The 14,645-nt window shown below is 50.4% G+C and overlaps 3 protein-coding genes across 4 annotated transcripts; 2 read left to right on the plus strand and 1 right to left on the minus strand.

Annotated features, from left to right (window-relative positions):
* Nucleotides 1–628: 628 nt before the first annotated feature.
* On the minus strand, nt 629–3,525 carry trc (Serine/threonine-protein kinase tricornered). The gene is made up of 5 exons (XM_001353590.4): nt 2,812–3,525; nt 2,230–2,439; nt 2,055–2,161; nt 1,491–1,975; nt 629–1,425 (listed from the first exon to the last, which is right to left on the minus strand). The coding sequence occupies exons 1-5, from the start codon at nt 3,289–3,291 to the stop codon at nt 1,331–1,333; spliced, it is 1,377 nt and encodes a 458-aa protein (XP_001353626.3). The 5' UTR covers nt 3,292–3,525; the 3' UTR covers nt 629–1,330.
* Nucleotides 3,526–3,560: 35 nt separating this feature from the next.
* LOC4812991 (uncharacterized) lies at nt 3,561–5,223 on the plus strand. Its single transcript, XM_001353591.4, has 3 exons — nt 3,561–4,161; nt 4,234–4,919; nt 4,984–5,223. Exons 1-3 carry the CDS (start codon nt 3,672–3,674, stop codon nt 5,098–5,100), a joined length of 1,293 nt encoding a protein of 430 aa, XP_001353627.2. The 5' UTR covers nt 3,561–3,671; the 3' UTR covers nt 5,101–5,223.
* Nucleotides 5,224–6,224: 1,001 nt separating this feature from the next.
* Nucleotides 6,225–14,640, plus strand: kto (mediator complex subunit kohtalo). 2 transcript variants are annotated; one of them, XM_001353592.4, is made up of 8 exons: nt 6,225–6,975; nt 7,037–9,743; nt 9,839–11,555; nt 11,615–12,004; nt 12,095–12,409; nt 12,482–12,772; nt 12,836–13,139; nt 13,195–14,640. In XM_001353592.4, the coding sequence occupies exons 1-8, from the start codon at nt 6,363–6,365 to the stop codon at nt 14,541–14,543; spliced, it is 7,686 nt and encodes a 2,561-aa protein (XP_001353628.2). In that variant the 5' UTR covers nt 6,225–6,362; the 3' UTR covers nt 14,544–14,640. The 2 variants fall into 2 exon arrangements, with proteins under 2 accessions (XP_001353628.2, XP_015042975.1); XM_015187489.2 differs by having other exon boundaries at nt 12,848–13,139.
* The last annotated feature ends 5 nt before the right edge of the window (nt 14,641–14,645 follow it).

Genomic DNA, 14,645 nt, shown 5'->3' on the forward strand with positions numbered 1-14,645 from the left:
AGCTATAGCTTTACGATTTATCCGCTCGCAGCTAAGGAAATCTGATTGACGATAGATTCTCATAATATGTGGATTTCTTGTTAGTTGTTAGTTGGTACTATTATGCACATGTTTCATTTATTATTATTGCGTTCATCATGTTGCTGGTGTTGCATTATTATCCATATTATCATTATGCTTATTATTATTGTATTCTATTACCAAAAATAATTTCTTAAAACTTGTTTGTTTATCAATTACTTTAAGTTTGCTTTCGCGCAACTGCTCGGGGATTGAGTGTTTTGTTTTGCTATATAATTCGGTGCATTTACGTTTTGTATTTGCATTTTCGCCAGCGGTAGCTTGGTAATTTCACTTTTCTCTCGAACTACAATTACGAGAATTACATAGAACGCAGAAGAACGAACTCCACCGGAGGAAAAGAGCTACAATACAATGTCTAAAATATGGGATCTGGGGAGTGGGTGTTTTAGTGGTAGTGGGGGTTTTGTGTACATAGAACGAAGCCGATATATATATCAATACATATATGCATATATATATAAACGGTTTGTTTTTGGGCTTGGGTGGCATTAGTAACTAATTTGTGTGATTGGTTTGTCATTATTTTTTGTTTTGTTTAAAGATGTTTGTGGTTTTGCATGGTTTAATAATTATAAAGTGTTTTCGGCTCATTAGAAATTGATACAAAACATATATGTACGTAGGTATGTATAAATAACGTGCCTAAAATTTATAACATTTCTCAATTGGCTAAATAAAAAAGTTGATGGGTATTTTTCTGCTGCCCAACGAAGTAAAGTAAATAATAGGTGTAAAGAATTGCCAAATGGGTCCCTAAGTGGCTCAAACATCTACTTTTGCTTTTTGTTTAGAAACGCAACGTTCAAACGGTTAGGCTTGTGGGTGAACAAGGCCAATGGAAGGACATGGGAGGATTAGTATAGTATTTAACTTAATTTGAGAGATGCCCTCTGCCCCACAGCTGGGTGGAGGGGGAAGGAGGGTGGCGCAGGTGGCGCTTTAAGCAAAACATTTTTACATACAACACACAATCGTTAGATCTCGCTATCTTCACTTTTCTCTTCGTTTGGAATCACAAATGTTAGCTAGTATTTAAATACACATGTAGGTAAGATATTCAAAAAGGAAAATTAAGTTTTTGTTTAGCGTGGAGAATGCTCTTGCTCTTGGTGGTGATGGTGTTAGAGAGACGGCGACGGCGACGACGGCTATGGTGGTGAAAATACGAGTATGGGTGGCAAAGTGCGGCAACCTCGAAGATGCTACTGCTTCTGCTCCTTCTCCTGCTTTTGCTACGAGTCCTGATTCACTCCAAATTTCGCACCTCGAATCGCTTGTACGTGTAGTTGATAAAGACCCAATCCTTGGCAATCTCACCGCCCTGCGGTATAGGCGCTGATGCTGAAAAGGAGATTGAATTATTCATTCATAAGAACGTCAGTCAGGAGGAGCACGATCAGTCTTACGTATCTCCAGCGAGACATCAGGAAATTCATCGAAATTGGACGTATCATCAATGGAGCGCACCTCAACGGGTATGGCCGCTGGTCGCTCCCGTATATGCTCCCAGTCGACGCCGCGGAAGAACGGCACCGACTTCAGGTCCTCCAGTCCACGCTGCGAGCCCAACCGGCGATCCGCCTCACAGCAGAATTTGATGATCGTCTCCTTTGCCTCCTCCGATATGGGGATTTCTGGGGGAAAGATAAGGGTCTCGCGCCAGTTCATCACCTTGCGGTAGGTGTCCTGCGGATTATCTGAGCAGAATGGTGGATAGCCCATTAGCATTTCGTACATGATGACGCCCAGCGACCACCAATCGCAGGCTGGTCCATATCCAGTCTGCAGAAATACTTCGGGTGCAATGTAATCCGGCGTTCCAACTGTGCTGTAGGCAAGGGCACGTCTATTCCGTTTCCACGACTCGGCCCGCCTCTTTGAATCCATGGGACTGCAAAAGGATCGGAAATATGCACGCCCAATTAAAATATTACTCAAATGGAAAGGAATGGCAGTTGTCGTTGCCTCACCTTGCACACGTGCCAATGAAATCTGATGGTTTCGCTTGCGACAAGTCCCGATAAAAGTCTGTTCGATGTGACTTCTTCAGACCAGTGCATAGTCCAAAATCGGAGAGCTGAACGGCAAACGGGAAAGCGGTTTAGTTCTGAAGAAGAGACTGGTATGCTCACTGTCTTCGCTCACCTTGAGATGCCCTCGAGCATCGAGCAGCAAATTGTCAGGCTTAATGTCCCTGTGTATGAAACCGAGTTTGTGTATCGAGTCGATCGCCAGCGCCGTCTCGCTGATGTAGAACTGTGTGCCCTCTTCGGATAGTGTGTCCTTTTTCATCAACAGCGTCATCATGTCCCCGCCAGGCAAGAACTCCATTATCAAATATAAATTGACCTGATCCTGCAGTCCAAAATAAAAGAAGCTCAGTATTTTGCAGTATTTGCAGGTAAATGTGTACTGTGAAGCCTCTTAATAGAGGACATTATTATAATATAAGGAAAACACGCTACGAGTGCATCCAGGCAGTTTAATTTGTATGGCATACTATACTATAGGCACGTTCGCCTGTGGCTTTGAGCTTTCATTGGGAAGAGGAAGACAACGCGCAACAAAAACAAAGGCAGACCATATGATTAGGCGCTGCTTTGCCATTTTGCTAGTTGCACTTGTATTGGTTTATTGATTTTCTGCCGTTTTAAACACAATTCTTTTGTATTCCTTCTGCCTGTTGTACTGGCTGCTGCTGCTTTTGTTTTGGTCGGATCCACTTACCTGAAAACTATAGTACATCTTGACCACCCACTGATGATCGGCCTCCACAAGAACATCACGCTCGGCCCGTACATGCGCCACTTGTTCTTTCTCGAGCATATCGGCCTTGCGGAGCACTTTCATAGCGTAGACATGTCCCGTGTCCTTTTTTTGCACCAATCGCACCTCACCGAATGCACCGCGCCCGATGACTTTCAACGCCTCAAAATCCTCGACACCCAGACGTAATCGCTTGAGACGCAAATATTCCGTCTCTTTTTGCGCATGCTGTAAGCGTTTCTCCTGACGTTGCGACTCTGTTAGACTTTCGTCCTTCAGCTGGGCCTCCAATTTAGCCAGGCGCTGCTTACGCTCGCCGTATTGTGTCACCAAGTTACTGTAGTAATTCTCCAACGTCACCTTGGCCTTGGTGGCCTTGTCCAGTGTGTGATCGCTGAATCTGATTGAGGAACCGTCCGTGTCCGTTCTGCTGCTCATCATCTAAACTGTGCTGCTTGTTTTTATTTGTTGACTGTGTTGCCTGTTGTGTGGTTCGTGCAGCAGGCTGGCTTTGGTCACTGTTGGCTTTGTGTGGGAAGGAGTTATGCACTTGCCAAAGCACACACAAAGCTCGTTTGTATATTTTCTTGCCTTTTTCCTCAGTAATTTGTTGAAATTCCTCCCTTTCACAGCTTCTTCTTTCAATGGCCATTCGCATTTTTCCAAGAGAGGTTGGTATATCGACTGATATCGGATTAGGGCAGCGAAGCTGGCGAAGAGAATATATCGAAATGTATCGAAAATACCAAAGAAGAAAACTAACATTAATTAATTAGGCAAAAGCTCCACTTCAAAGATTGAAAGATGACAAAAACAAGATAATGGCTCGTATTACAAACTTTTCTGACCTGAACCGTAGCTGTGTACTGTTTATTTTCAAGTTTCTGAGTTTGGAGGACCAGCTCCATCTGGCTCGGTGCTGTAGGGGCTTTCGGGACGCCTTTGTCCAACTGCACCGCCATCATTTCCACGACGTTATTGACCGGGAGACGAATCTGAGAACCCTGGATGATTGGCAAACGTTTCTGTGGCTGTGCGGTGGCAGTATCAGGAGCATCCAATCGTACTTCGACGACGATCATCCCCTCCAACTGCTGCCAATGATCAGCAAGTACTGCTACCGACTCGAGAGTATAACGATAAACAATGCGACGGTGGCCAGGACACAGCCGTATTTGCTGAAAATCACCTCGCTGAGGAAAGTGCACGTCCGCAACTACAAGAGCACTAGCAAGGATTTGATAAAGGCCATGCAGATACGCTTGCCACACATAACCAGTCTGGGCCTGGAAAGTTTCGAGCGTCGGGAGTGTAAGAAGACTAATTACCTTACACCTTACCCTAGAAATAACACTAAGATCATTTTGTATTTTCTGTTGGCAGTGCAAGAAGTGGTACACTTCAGAAATCTAGTGGAGCTCCTGATGTACGACGAGGTAACTGCCTCGGAGTTCACAGCAATCATCAAACCCATGAGCAATCTGCGTAGTCTTCAGCTGCGCAACGCCAAACGATTCCTGACCACTGGCTCTCTCAGGTATTTGGCCTCAACTTGTCGCCATCTAGAGAAGCTATCTTTCAACGACTGCGATGCCGATCTGACACTTCTGTCCCAGTTCTCTAATTTAAAATACTTGCAAATATATTGCCCGGAAGAGCTGAAAGGGCGCTTCTTCAAAGCTTTGGCCATCAACTGCTCTTCGCATTTGGAGTTCCTCATACTCCATCGCAAACGGTGGATCAACGAGGAGCAAGCCCAACACATCAGTGCCTTAAAATCGCTTAAGTGGCTTGTCTGCAAGCCCCGCGACGACAGCTGCGTACAACATTTAGCGAAACTCAGCCAACTGGAGTGTGTTTCCTTTCAGTGCGCCCGAGAAATAGGTGAACAGAAGCTATCGATTATGGTGGCCAACAATGATCAGCTTCGCTATTTAAACATTTGTTACTGCCTGGGCATAACAGATTCCTTTGTCCTGGACACTTTGGAGAGTCTGGCCAAGCGTGCATTCCAGCCTCTGCACCTGTTCGCAGCTGCCACCGACATCAGGCACGACATAATGGACAGAGTAAGTTGTAAAAGTCGATTGGAATAGAGTTTGTAAAGTGTTACATCCCCTCCTCTGTCCTTAGCTACCGCCTGATTATCCCCTAAAGATGCTCTGTCTGAATTTTGAGTGCAGCGAAGGAATAACTGGCAACAATCATTTTTATATTGATGAACCAGAATTCGATCGTCAAGCTGTTTAAGGCTTTCGATCGTCCAATAATTATTCCGTTTTTCATTACCAAAAATCAATCTAAAATATCTTTGTTTTAAACTTTTTTGTGATTTTATCACTTGAGTGATATTAGATGAATAATGCACAACGATGTAATCCAATTTTTTAATTAATTAAATTAAATTAAAATCAAATCAAGTTTGAAATTTTAAACAGCTGACTTAAACCGATAGCACAAAACGCGATAACGTATCGTTTTCTTTTTAGTCGCATCTCTAATATTGGTTGCCTATTAACGAGAAGGTTCTTAAATTTCTCTCATTCCTAAACCCTGAAGACATAGTCAATGGCCAATTACCAGATTTGCAGGACCTGTATAAAAGATTTCCTCAACTTATTAAAGATCCGCAGGGAATCGATAATGAATTTGACCTCTTAAAAAATGATGAGGTTCTTTTTAGTTTATTAAAAACACACAAAAGTCCTGGCCATTTCTGGTATACATTGGGACAAATAAAAGATTTCAAGAATGAACTAAAATATGAAAAAATTTCAAAATTTGCACAAGTACTGCTTATATTGCCAGTTTAGAGTGCATCATGTGAAAAAATTTTCTCCGAAGTGAACTTAATAAGAACAAATACAAGAAATAGATTTAAGAATATACATTTTTCAAATCTTTTATATGTGAGACAACGGTTGCGAGAATTTTGAACCGAACACTGGAATGCTGTTAAAAAATCCCAGCGACATCATTAGTGACGATAGTGATGTTAGTGATTAGTATATTATTAAGACTTTATTATTATTAATAAGTCTTATTAAGACTTAAGATTATTAAATGAAATGATCTCCAATTAAATGAAAGCACTGTTTTAACCTGGTATCCCCAGTAGGCCTACTCCACACTTCTACGAAATCTCAATTGTGTTCATATGTGTGAATAGAATGCTTCCGATTTAATTACTGTATCCCTCAGATGCCTTGTGTCGTTTGATCCTTTGTTCCATCCATAGCTGAACAACTTTCGTGTTGCTTGTCGGTTACATTTTCCGTCGATCCATCCCTCGATAAATGTTCTATGTATGTATATGAAAAACAAATTTTTTTCTACGGTATATTTTGAAAATGAGGCGGTATGTTTCGGTATATTTCTGAGGGTAGGACGGTATATTTTATCGATAAATCCGCGGTCACACTGCTCTAATATTGGTTGTCTTTCTGAGTGCATAAAAAGGAAAAGAAGAAAAAGGAAAAATCGTGTGAAAAACGCATTACAGAGCCGCCAAGATGCTCTCAATGCTGCAGGAAAAGCGTCCGCTCAAGCGTACACGCCTCGGCCCACCGGATATATATCCACAGGACGCCAAGCAGCGCGAGGACGAACTGACGCCCACGAATGTGAAACATGGCTTCACCACAACACCGCCATTGTCCGACGAGTTTGGCACGGCGCACAGCTCAAATGTGAACGCCAGTAGGGTTAGTGCCTTCTTCAGCGGGGTGCTGGCCAAAAAGGAGGAGTTGATGACGCTGCCGGACACTGGACGCAAGAAACAGCAGATCAATTGCAAGGACAACTTCTGGCCAGTCTCGCCCCGACGCAAGTGCATAGTGGACGCCTGGTTTAAGGACTTGGCTGGCAACAAACCGCTTCTCAGTTTGGCCAAACGCGCTCCATCCTTCAACAAGAAGGAAGAGATTTTCATAACGCTCTGCGAAAACCAGGTCAACATGCAGCGGGCGACGTGGTTCATCAAGCTAAGTGCCGCCTACACGCTTAGCTTCACCGAGTCGAAGAACAAAAAGCGCAGCATCTACGATCCGGCTGCCGAGTGGACGGGCAACATGATCAAATTCATGAAGGAACTGCTGCCCAAACTGCAGGAATACTATCAGCAGAGTAAGTACATACTATACAGGAAACTAAATGAAATCGTCTTATGACATCTCCATTGCTTCAGCCCACGACAAGGCCTCGTCGAATGGCAGCCACTCCGCTGGCCTGACTACCGCCTCCAGCGGTAACAGCAACGGAATCTCGGTGAACAGCTCCGGGGGCAATGCCGCACCCCCAAGTGCCACAGCGAATGTAATTCCAGTGCCCAGCATGTCCAGCCCCCTGCCGCCGATACACAGTCCAGCCAATGGCCAACCGAGCACGGCCGGGGGAGTAGTAGGATCCGGCAGTGTCATACCACCAGCCGGAGCGCTCGGCGGAGGCGTTAGTTCGGGTCCGGGTGGACCGGGTGGATGCTCTGCGAACAGCAGCACGGCTGTGGGAGCACCTGTACCTCCCGGTTCGAGCATATCCGGCATTGGCAGCCAGTTTGAGGACAGCCGAAATGCATTAAAGTACTGGAAGTACTGTCACCAGCTGAGCAAATACATGTACGAGGAGTCGCTGCTGGACCGACAGGAATTCCTGAACTGGATACTCGATTTGCTGGACAAGATGCGCACGCAGGCGAGCTTTGACGAGCCGCTGAAGAAGCTTGTGCTTAGCTTCGCTCTCCAGTACATGCACGACTTTGTCCAGTCGGAGCGACTGTGCCGGAAAATGGCCTACATTGTGTCCAAAAAACTGGCGCAGCTCCTTAACGCGGCCGTAGAGCAGCAAGGGATTAAGGATGTCGACGGAGGAGTGGGAGCTGGAGCTGGAGGTGGAGAGAACAAGCTTCAGCACGATCCATTTGAGTTGGCTCTGCAAGAGCAGATGAGTTGCCCCCATCATCGGGATATTGTCTTGTACCTGAGCACCATTCTCCAGATTATCACCATCGAATGCCCCACGGCTCTGGTCTGGAGTGGTATAGCAGCGCATCGAGCCCCCTCTTCCCTGGTGGGCAGTCCGCTGGATCATCTCCCGCTGGCCCCCTCCGTGCTACCCATGCCCACGCGATGTCCGCGCACCAATACGGAGATACGCCGCCAGCTGCGCGCCGCCGAGTCTGAGATTGTGCTCCGGACGCAACATGCAGAGCAGCGGTGGTTCGCCTCCAAGTGGCTCAGTGCAGGAAAGAACCACTACACCAAAGTGCTGGCCACTCTGGATCACCTGGACACTCACTGCTTCGATCGCATGGAGCAGTGCAACAGTATTGACACGCTATATGTGCACATCTTCCCCAGGAGGCGCGACGAGGATCAGCAGGACCCTCAGCAGCAGCAGCAGCCACGCCCAGTGTATGAGCCCAAACAGGACAAGGATACGGTGCGGATTCTGTGCGAATGGGCTGTCTCCAGTCAGCGCTGGGGCGAGCACCGGGCCATGGTAGTGGCCAATCTGTTGGACAAACGTCAGATAGATGTGACCAGCACGCCCTCCGAGCAGTCTAGCGACAAGGAGGATAAGGACTCCCTGGCCTCGGGGGCCGGCCTGATTGATGGCCTGCCAGTATTCCAGCATGTGCTGATGCACTTCCTCGACCACGATGCCCCCGTGCTGGACGATCACTTGAGCAGTGCTCAGCAGCGAACGGAGTTCACGAATCTGGTCCAGCTCTTCAGTGCCCTGATCCGTCACGATGTCTTTTCGCACAATGCATATATGCACACGCTGATCTCCAGAGGCGATCTGCTGAGTCTCGAGTCTGTCCTGGCGAGCAAAGCATCGACAACGGCCACCAAAAGCTCGCCAGCGGCGGCAGCGACACAGGCCACAACGACGCATGGGTTCGATGACGACCCCTTTGGCGGGGGCATTGACTTTAAGCACAACGAATTCGACGACTCCAACGTGGACGACGATCTGGACAAGCTGGTGCAGAACATCAAGGAGAAGGGGCAGCACGATGCGCCCGACAGCCCCAAGATCGGACCGCCAGGCGATGGGGAACCCAGCACGGGTGGAGCAGGGGGCAGCATATCCCGCCACTACGTCTACACTAAGCACTTTCCCATACCACAGGACGAGTCCAGCTACAGCAGCGAGAGCAACCAGAGGTATATTCTTCTGTTTGGCGTGGGCAAGGAGCGCGACGAGAAGAAGCACGCGGTGAAAAAGATGTCCAAGGAAATCGGAAAGCTCTTCACCAAGAAGTTCAGCATCGACGTGGCCGAGGGCGGCAAGGTGAAGAAGCATTCGCGCAACGAATTCAACTTCGAGGCCACGACAGCCAAGTGCCAGCAGATGGCATACTTCGATCAGCACGTGGTCACCGCCCAGTGCGCGGCCAATGTGTTGGAACAGCTCAACGGATTCGCCCTCGGCAACAACAACTATCTGCCGGTGCAGGAGCACGTCGCCTTCCTGTTCGATCTCATGGAGTTGGCCCTCAACATCTACAGTCTGCTGGAGTTGTGCGACAATCTGCTCAAGGAGCTGCCTGAGGTGGAGCACCAGCTGCAGCTGAAGAAGTCCAACATGGTGCGGGGCTACACCACCTCCCTGGCCCTGTATATCGTCAGCATTCTGCGGCGATACCACAGTTGCCTGCTCCTCTCCCCCGAGCAGACGCTATCAGTATTCGAGGGCGTCTGTCGCACCATTCGCCACGTGAACAATCCCAGCGAGTGCAGCTCTGCGGAGCGCTGCATCCTCGCCTATCTCAGCGATCTGCACGAGTCCTGCGTCCTGCTGCAGGGCAAGGAACAGTCCACCGAGTACTACCAGCAGCTGCAATGTATCAAGCGGTTCAAGGATATCTTCAACACCCCCGAGCAGCTCAGGTAAGTGCGAATCTGCCAATCCCTCCGGCTGATATGGATTCTCTTGATCATCTGCTATCGATATACTATAAAACTCCTTTCTTTCCTTTTAAAAGCCTGCCTCCACAAGGATACAATCCCCAGCTGCTGCAAGAGTTGTTTGTAGCACCACGTCGTGGTGGAAAACTCGAACCGCACTGGCTCCGGCAGTTGCACGAATCGTCCGCGAATGTGTACAGCTTCGTATCGAATGCCGTGATTGCCGTCTGCCGCGAGACGGACAATGAGCGGCTGAACGATGTGGCCTTGGCCTGTGCGGAGCTCACTGCCAGCTGCAACGTCCTTTCCGAGGAGTGGATCGCGGCCCTGCAGAGCCTGTGCAGCGGCAGCAAGAGCCCCCGGTACCCGCATCTGGGCGGCCAAGTAGATATTGGCCAGGGAAAGACCCACAATGCGTTGGCCGTATTCGTGTGTATCCTGGTCGCCCGCCATTGCTTCTCCCTGGCCGATTTTGTCAGCAAGTTTGCCCTGCCAACCCTGGCTAGATCGGTGAGTGCTGGGGGTGGAGAAATGAGCGTAGATGCCGAGGCGGGAGCTCGTCTCACCTGTCACCTGGTGCTGAAGCTTTTCAAGACCCTGGAGATACCGCAGCCGGGCATGTATTCGGTAAGCACATCTCCCAATCCCCTCCACGCCGTCGGCAGCGATTTCAGCATACGTCTGAGCTGTGATCGGCATCTGCTGGTCGGGGCACACAAGACCATTCCCATTGCCGCTGTGCTGGCCGTGCTAAAGGCGATTCTGATAGTTGTGGACAATGCGGCGCTAAAGACATCCATGGCTGGAGGGACTGGCTCCTCGTCCTCGGGCGGCGTGGGCGGTGCCTTTGGCAGTGGCAAGCGCAGTGGCTTCAACACACCCGTCCATCCAGGCAGTACGCCCAAGAGCAACGAACAGCGACCGGCCGATCTCAGCCAGATCCTGGGCACCAGCGATCTCCAACTTGGCAACAGTCTTACCAGCGAGCAAGAGGCACTACAGCAGCCATCCGTTGGCGGGCTAGAGCAGATCTCACTACTAGAATTCGCTCAGGCCGTGCTCAAGCAGATCTGCGCCCAAGAGCACGTGCTTGAACGGTGCCTGAAGAATGCCGAGGGGCTGTGCGACATGATCATCGACGAGATGCTGACGGCCAAGCAGGCACAGCGCGTACTGCACATGATCTGCTACCCGGAGGCGGAATTCAACATAATTTCCGAGCTAGATCAGCGAGCCATGATCGTGAGGATACTAGAGAACCTGGGCCAGTGGACTCTGCGTATTTCTTGGCTGGATCTGCAGCTGATGTACCGCCAGTCGATGGGCAACAATGCGGAGCTCAATGTCTGGCTGGACACTGTGGCCCGAGCAGCCATCGATGTCTTCCACATGGAGGAGATCATCCTGCCGGGATCCCTGAAGGCCACACACAAGCCCAAGCCCTCCACCTGGCTAGTGGCACCTCTAATTGCAAAGCTCACTCCGGCCGTACAAGGAAGAATCTTGCGAGTGGCGGGACAGGTGCTTGAGAGCATGAACTACTTCTCCAAAGTCTCAAAATCGGACTGCAACAGCTCGGGCAGCGGGGATGAGCGGGAGAAGAGCAACAGCTGCCACAGCAGCAACAGCTATGGCATTGGTGGTGTAGCCGCTCGCAACAAAAAGATGCCGCTCAACTACCAGCCGTTTCTGGGTCTTATCCTCACCTGCCTGAAGGGTCAGGATGAGTACAAGGAGAACCTGCTCGTTTCGCTTTACTCGCAGCTCTCCCAATGCCTGCAATCCTTTGCTGAGGTAAGTCTTCCCCGAAACCATCTTCGATAGCGATGCCTAACGATTCCCCTTGTTTGCAGCTGGACACAATCGGAGGCACCGATGAGCCGCAGGCACGGGAGGAGATCTTGGATGCACTGCAACTGCGGTTCTCCCTGGTGGGTGGGATGTTCGAAGCAATCCAAAAGAACAGCACCCCCACCACGGACTGGGCTATTCTCTTGGCCCAGCTGGTGTGCCAGGGTGTGGTGGATCTGAGCTGCAACCGGGAGCTCTTCACCACCGTCGTGGACATGCTGGCCACCCTGGTGCATTCGACTTTAGTCTCCGACAGCCAGTCGGAGCGGGATGAGAACAAGAAACTATACTTGAATCTGATGAAGAAGCTGAAGAAGGAGATTGGCGAGAAGAACAATGCCTCCATCCGAGTGATACGGCAGCTGCTTCCACTCTACAAGCAGCCCACAGAGGTAAGTAGTGTGGTTCGGTTCTTCTCAGGATTTGCTTTGGGAACTCTTAAAATGGAAAATAATGGGACATCCATCCATCTTGCCTCCCAGGTGATAGCCTGCGAGCACGCTGGCATGGATACCAAGGGCAACAAAATCTGCGACATGGAGAAGAAACAGCTGCGGATATCGGACAAGCAGCGGATCAGCGTGTGGGACATCCTCGAGGGCCACAAGAACCCTGCTCCCCTTTCGTGGGTCTGGTTCGGGGCTGTCAAGCTCGAGCGCAAACCCCTCACCTACGAGGAGGCTCATCGCAATCTCAAATACCACACGCACAGCCTGGTCAAACCGAGTAGCTACTACTACGAACCGCTGCCACTGCCACCCGAGGACATTGAGCCGGTGCCGGAGAAGATTTGCATAGTAAGTGATAAAACAGTGGGACAGTGGCCACCACACAGTCCTTTGGTGACGCCTATCGTTTCTACCCTTCAGAAGGACGAAATGATGAAGGCCGACACGCCTTCCTCCGTAGACCAGTCGCCCAGTGCTGTGGTAGGCACTGGTCGCGGCCGCGGCAAGGGGACGACAACGCGGAAACGCAAGCCTAAGAACCCAAAGACCCCGCCGGTGGTCAATACACAGCAACAGCAGCCACAGCTGGCGCCCCAGCCGCAGCAGCCGCCGAATGTGCAGCAGCAACAGCAGCAAATGCAGCAGCAGCAGCAGCACATGCAACAGCAGCAGATGCAGCCAAACCAGATGGGAATGCAGATGAACATGCCGGTAAGAAGTACCTTTAGATCCCAGTAAGGCTTACAAATCTAAATGACGTCCCCCTCTGGACAGATGAACATGCAGCAGTTTGCTCCCAATCCCAACATGATGCAGCAGAGTGCGCTCATGCAACAGCAGCAGCAAATGCAACAAATGGGAACCAATCAGCTGCAGCAGCAACTAAACGTTGGGGGTGGCAACGGACAGCAGAATCCTCAAATGAACTTCATGCAACAGGGACCAGGAGGTGGAGCCGCCGGTCCCCAAGGCTTGCCGGGCCAGCAACAGCAGCAGCAATGGCATAATGCCCCCCAGCAGCAGCAGCCGCCGCAGCAGTACCACAACCACTATGCGCCGCACCAGCAGAATATGCAATGTAAGTAAAGGATCACAAGGAACGAGAATCCCATTTATCTATGAAATTATTTTAGCGAATCGCATCGAGAGACCTCCCCAAAACGCCAACTCCAAACAGGCATTGTCCCAGATGTTGCGCCAGCGCCAGCCCTTCCAGCAGCAGCAGCAACAGCAGCCAGGCGGCGGTTTTAATCCAATGCAACAGCAGCAGCCGCAGGCACAGCAACAGCCGGGTCCACAGCAGCAGCAAATGAATCCCAACCAAATGCGGCAACAGCAGATGACTGCCCAGCAGAATCCGCAGTCGGTGGCTGCCTTCAATGCCATGCAGCAGCAGCAACAACAAAATGCCCAGCAGCAGCAGCAGCAGATGAACCCCAACCAGCAGCAGCAGCAATTCATGAGGGGTGGAAACATGCGGCCAGGCATGGCTCCCAATCAGATGAACCAGATGAATATGGGCGGCCAGGGCATACCGCAGAATTCAATGATGCAACAACAGATGACCCAGGGAATGGTGGGCATGGTTAATCCGAATGCCAATCAAATGATGCAAACTGGAGGCGCACAGGGAGGTAACGGAGTAGGCGTTGGCGTTGGCGTGGGCGTTGGAGTCGGCGTCACGACTGGAGCCAATCCCAACATGGGCATGGGTGGCATGCCGCAGCAGGGCATGATGCAGCAACAGGCACAACAGCAGCCTCAGCAGCAGGTGCAGTTCCAGAACTTCCAGAATCAGTATCAGCAGCAGCAGCAACAACAACAGCAGCAGGGAATGCAGCAGCAAGGCGGAGGCGTTGGCGTGGGCGTGGGCGTCGGCATGGCGCCCAATCAACAGCAACAGCAGCAGGCCAACATGATGGGCAACTTCAATCCGCAAATGCAGCAGGCGAATCGCAACAATCCTGACTTTATGGCGGCGGCAGCAGCCCAGCAGCAACAACAACAGCAGCAGCAACGGGGCGTCCCCGGCGGAATGATGGCCGGAAACCGGGGTCAGTACATTAACCAGGCACCCAACGTTACCATGTCCAACATGATGGGTCCCGGGCCGGGCGGCGTGGGTGTCGGTGTCGGAGTGGGGGTTGGCCAGGTGCCACCGTATGCCCGACAGCAGCCAGCGGGAGGCGGCAAGCCAGGTGTCCTCAGCACACAGCAACAATTCCAGCAGCAGCAGCAACAGCAGCAGCTGCGGCATCAGCAGATGATGCAGATGCAGGGTATGGGTGGCGGCGGGGGTGGTGGAATGGGGGCAGGACCACAGCAGGCCAGTGGGGCTGGAGTTGGTGGAGGAGGGGGAGGCATGGTGCAGCAGCAGCAAAGCATGAACCAGCAACAAACGCCCAATCTGGTGGCGCAGCTGCAGCGACAGAACATGATGGGGCAGCAGCAGCAATATCAACATCAACCCCCGCCCTATTAGATTGTAGACACATCGCCCCTTAGTGTTTGTAAGACCCCTACTCTAAAAAAAATATTTATAGCCTTTTTTTTAATAAAAAGAGATTAAGAAATTAAAACATTT

Source organism: Drosophila pseudoobscura, chromosome X (genome assembly GCF_009870125.1).
Source record: "Drosophila pseudoobscura strain MV-25-SWS-2005 chromosome X, UCI_Dpse_MV25, whole genome shotgun sequence".
NCBI lineage: Eukaryota > Metazoa > Arthropoda > Insecta > Diptera > Drosophilidae > Drosophila > Drosophila pseudoobscura.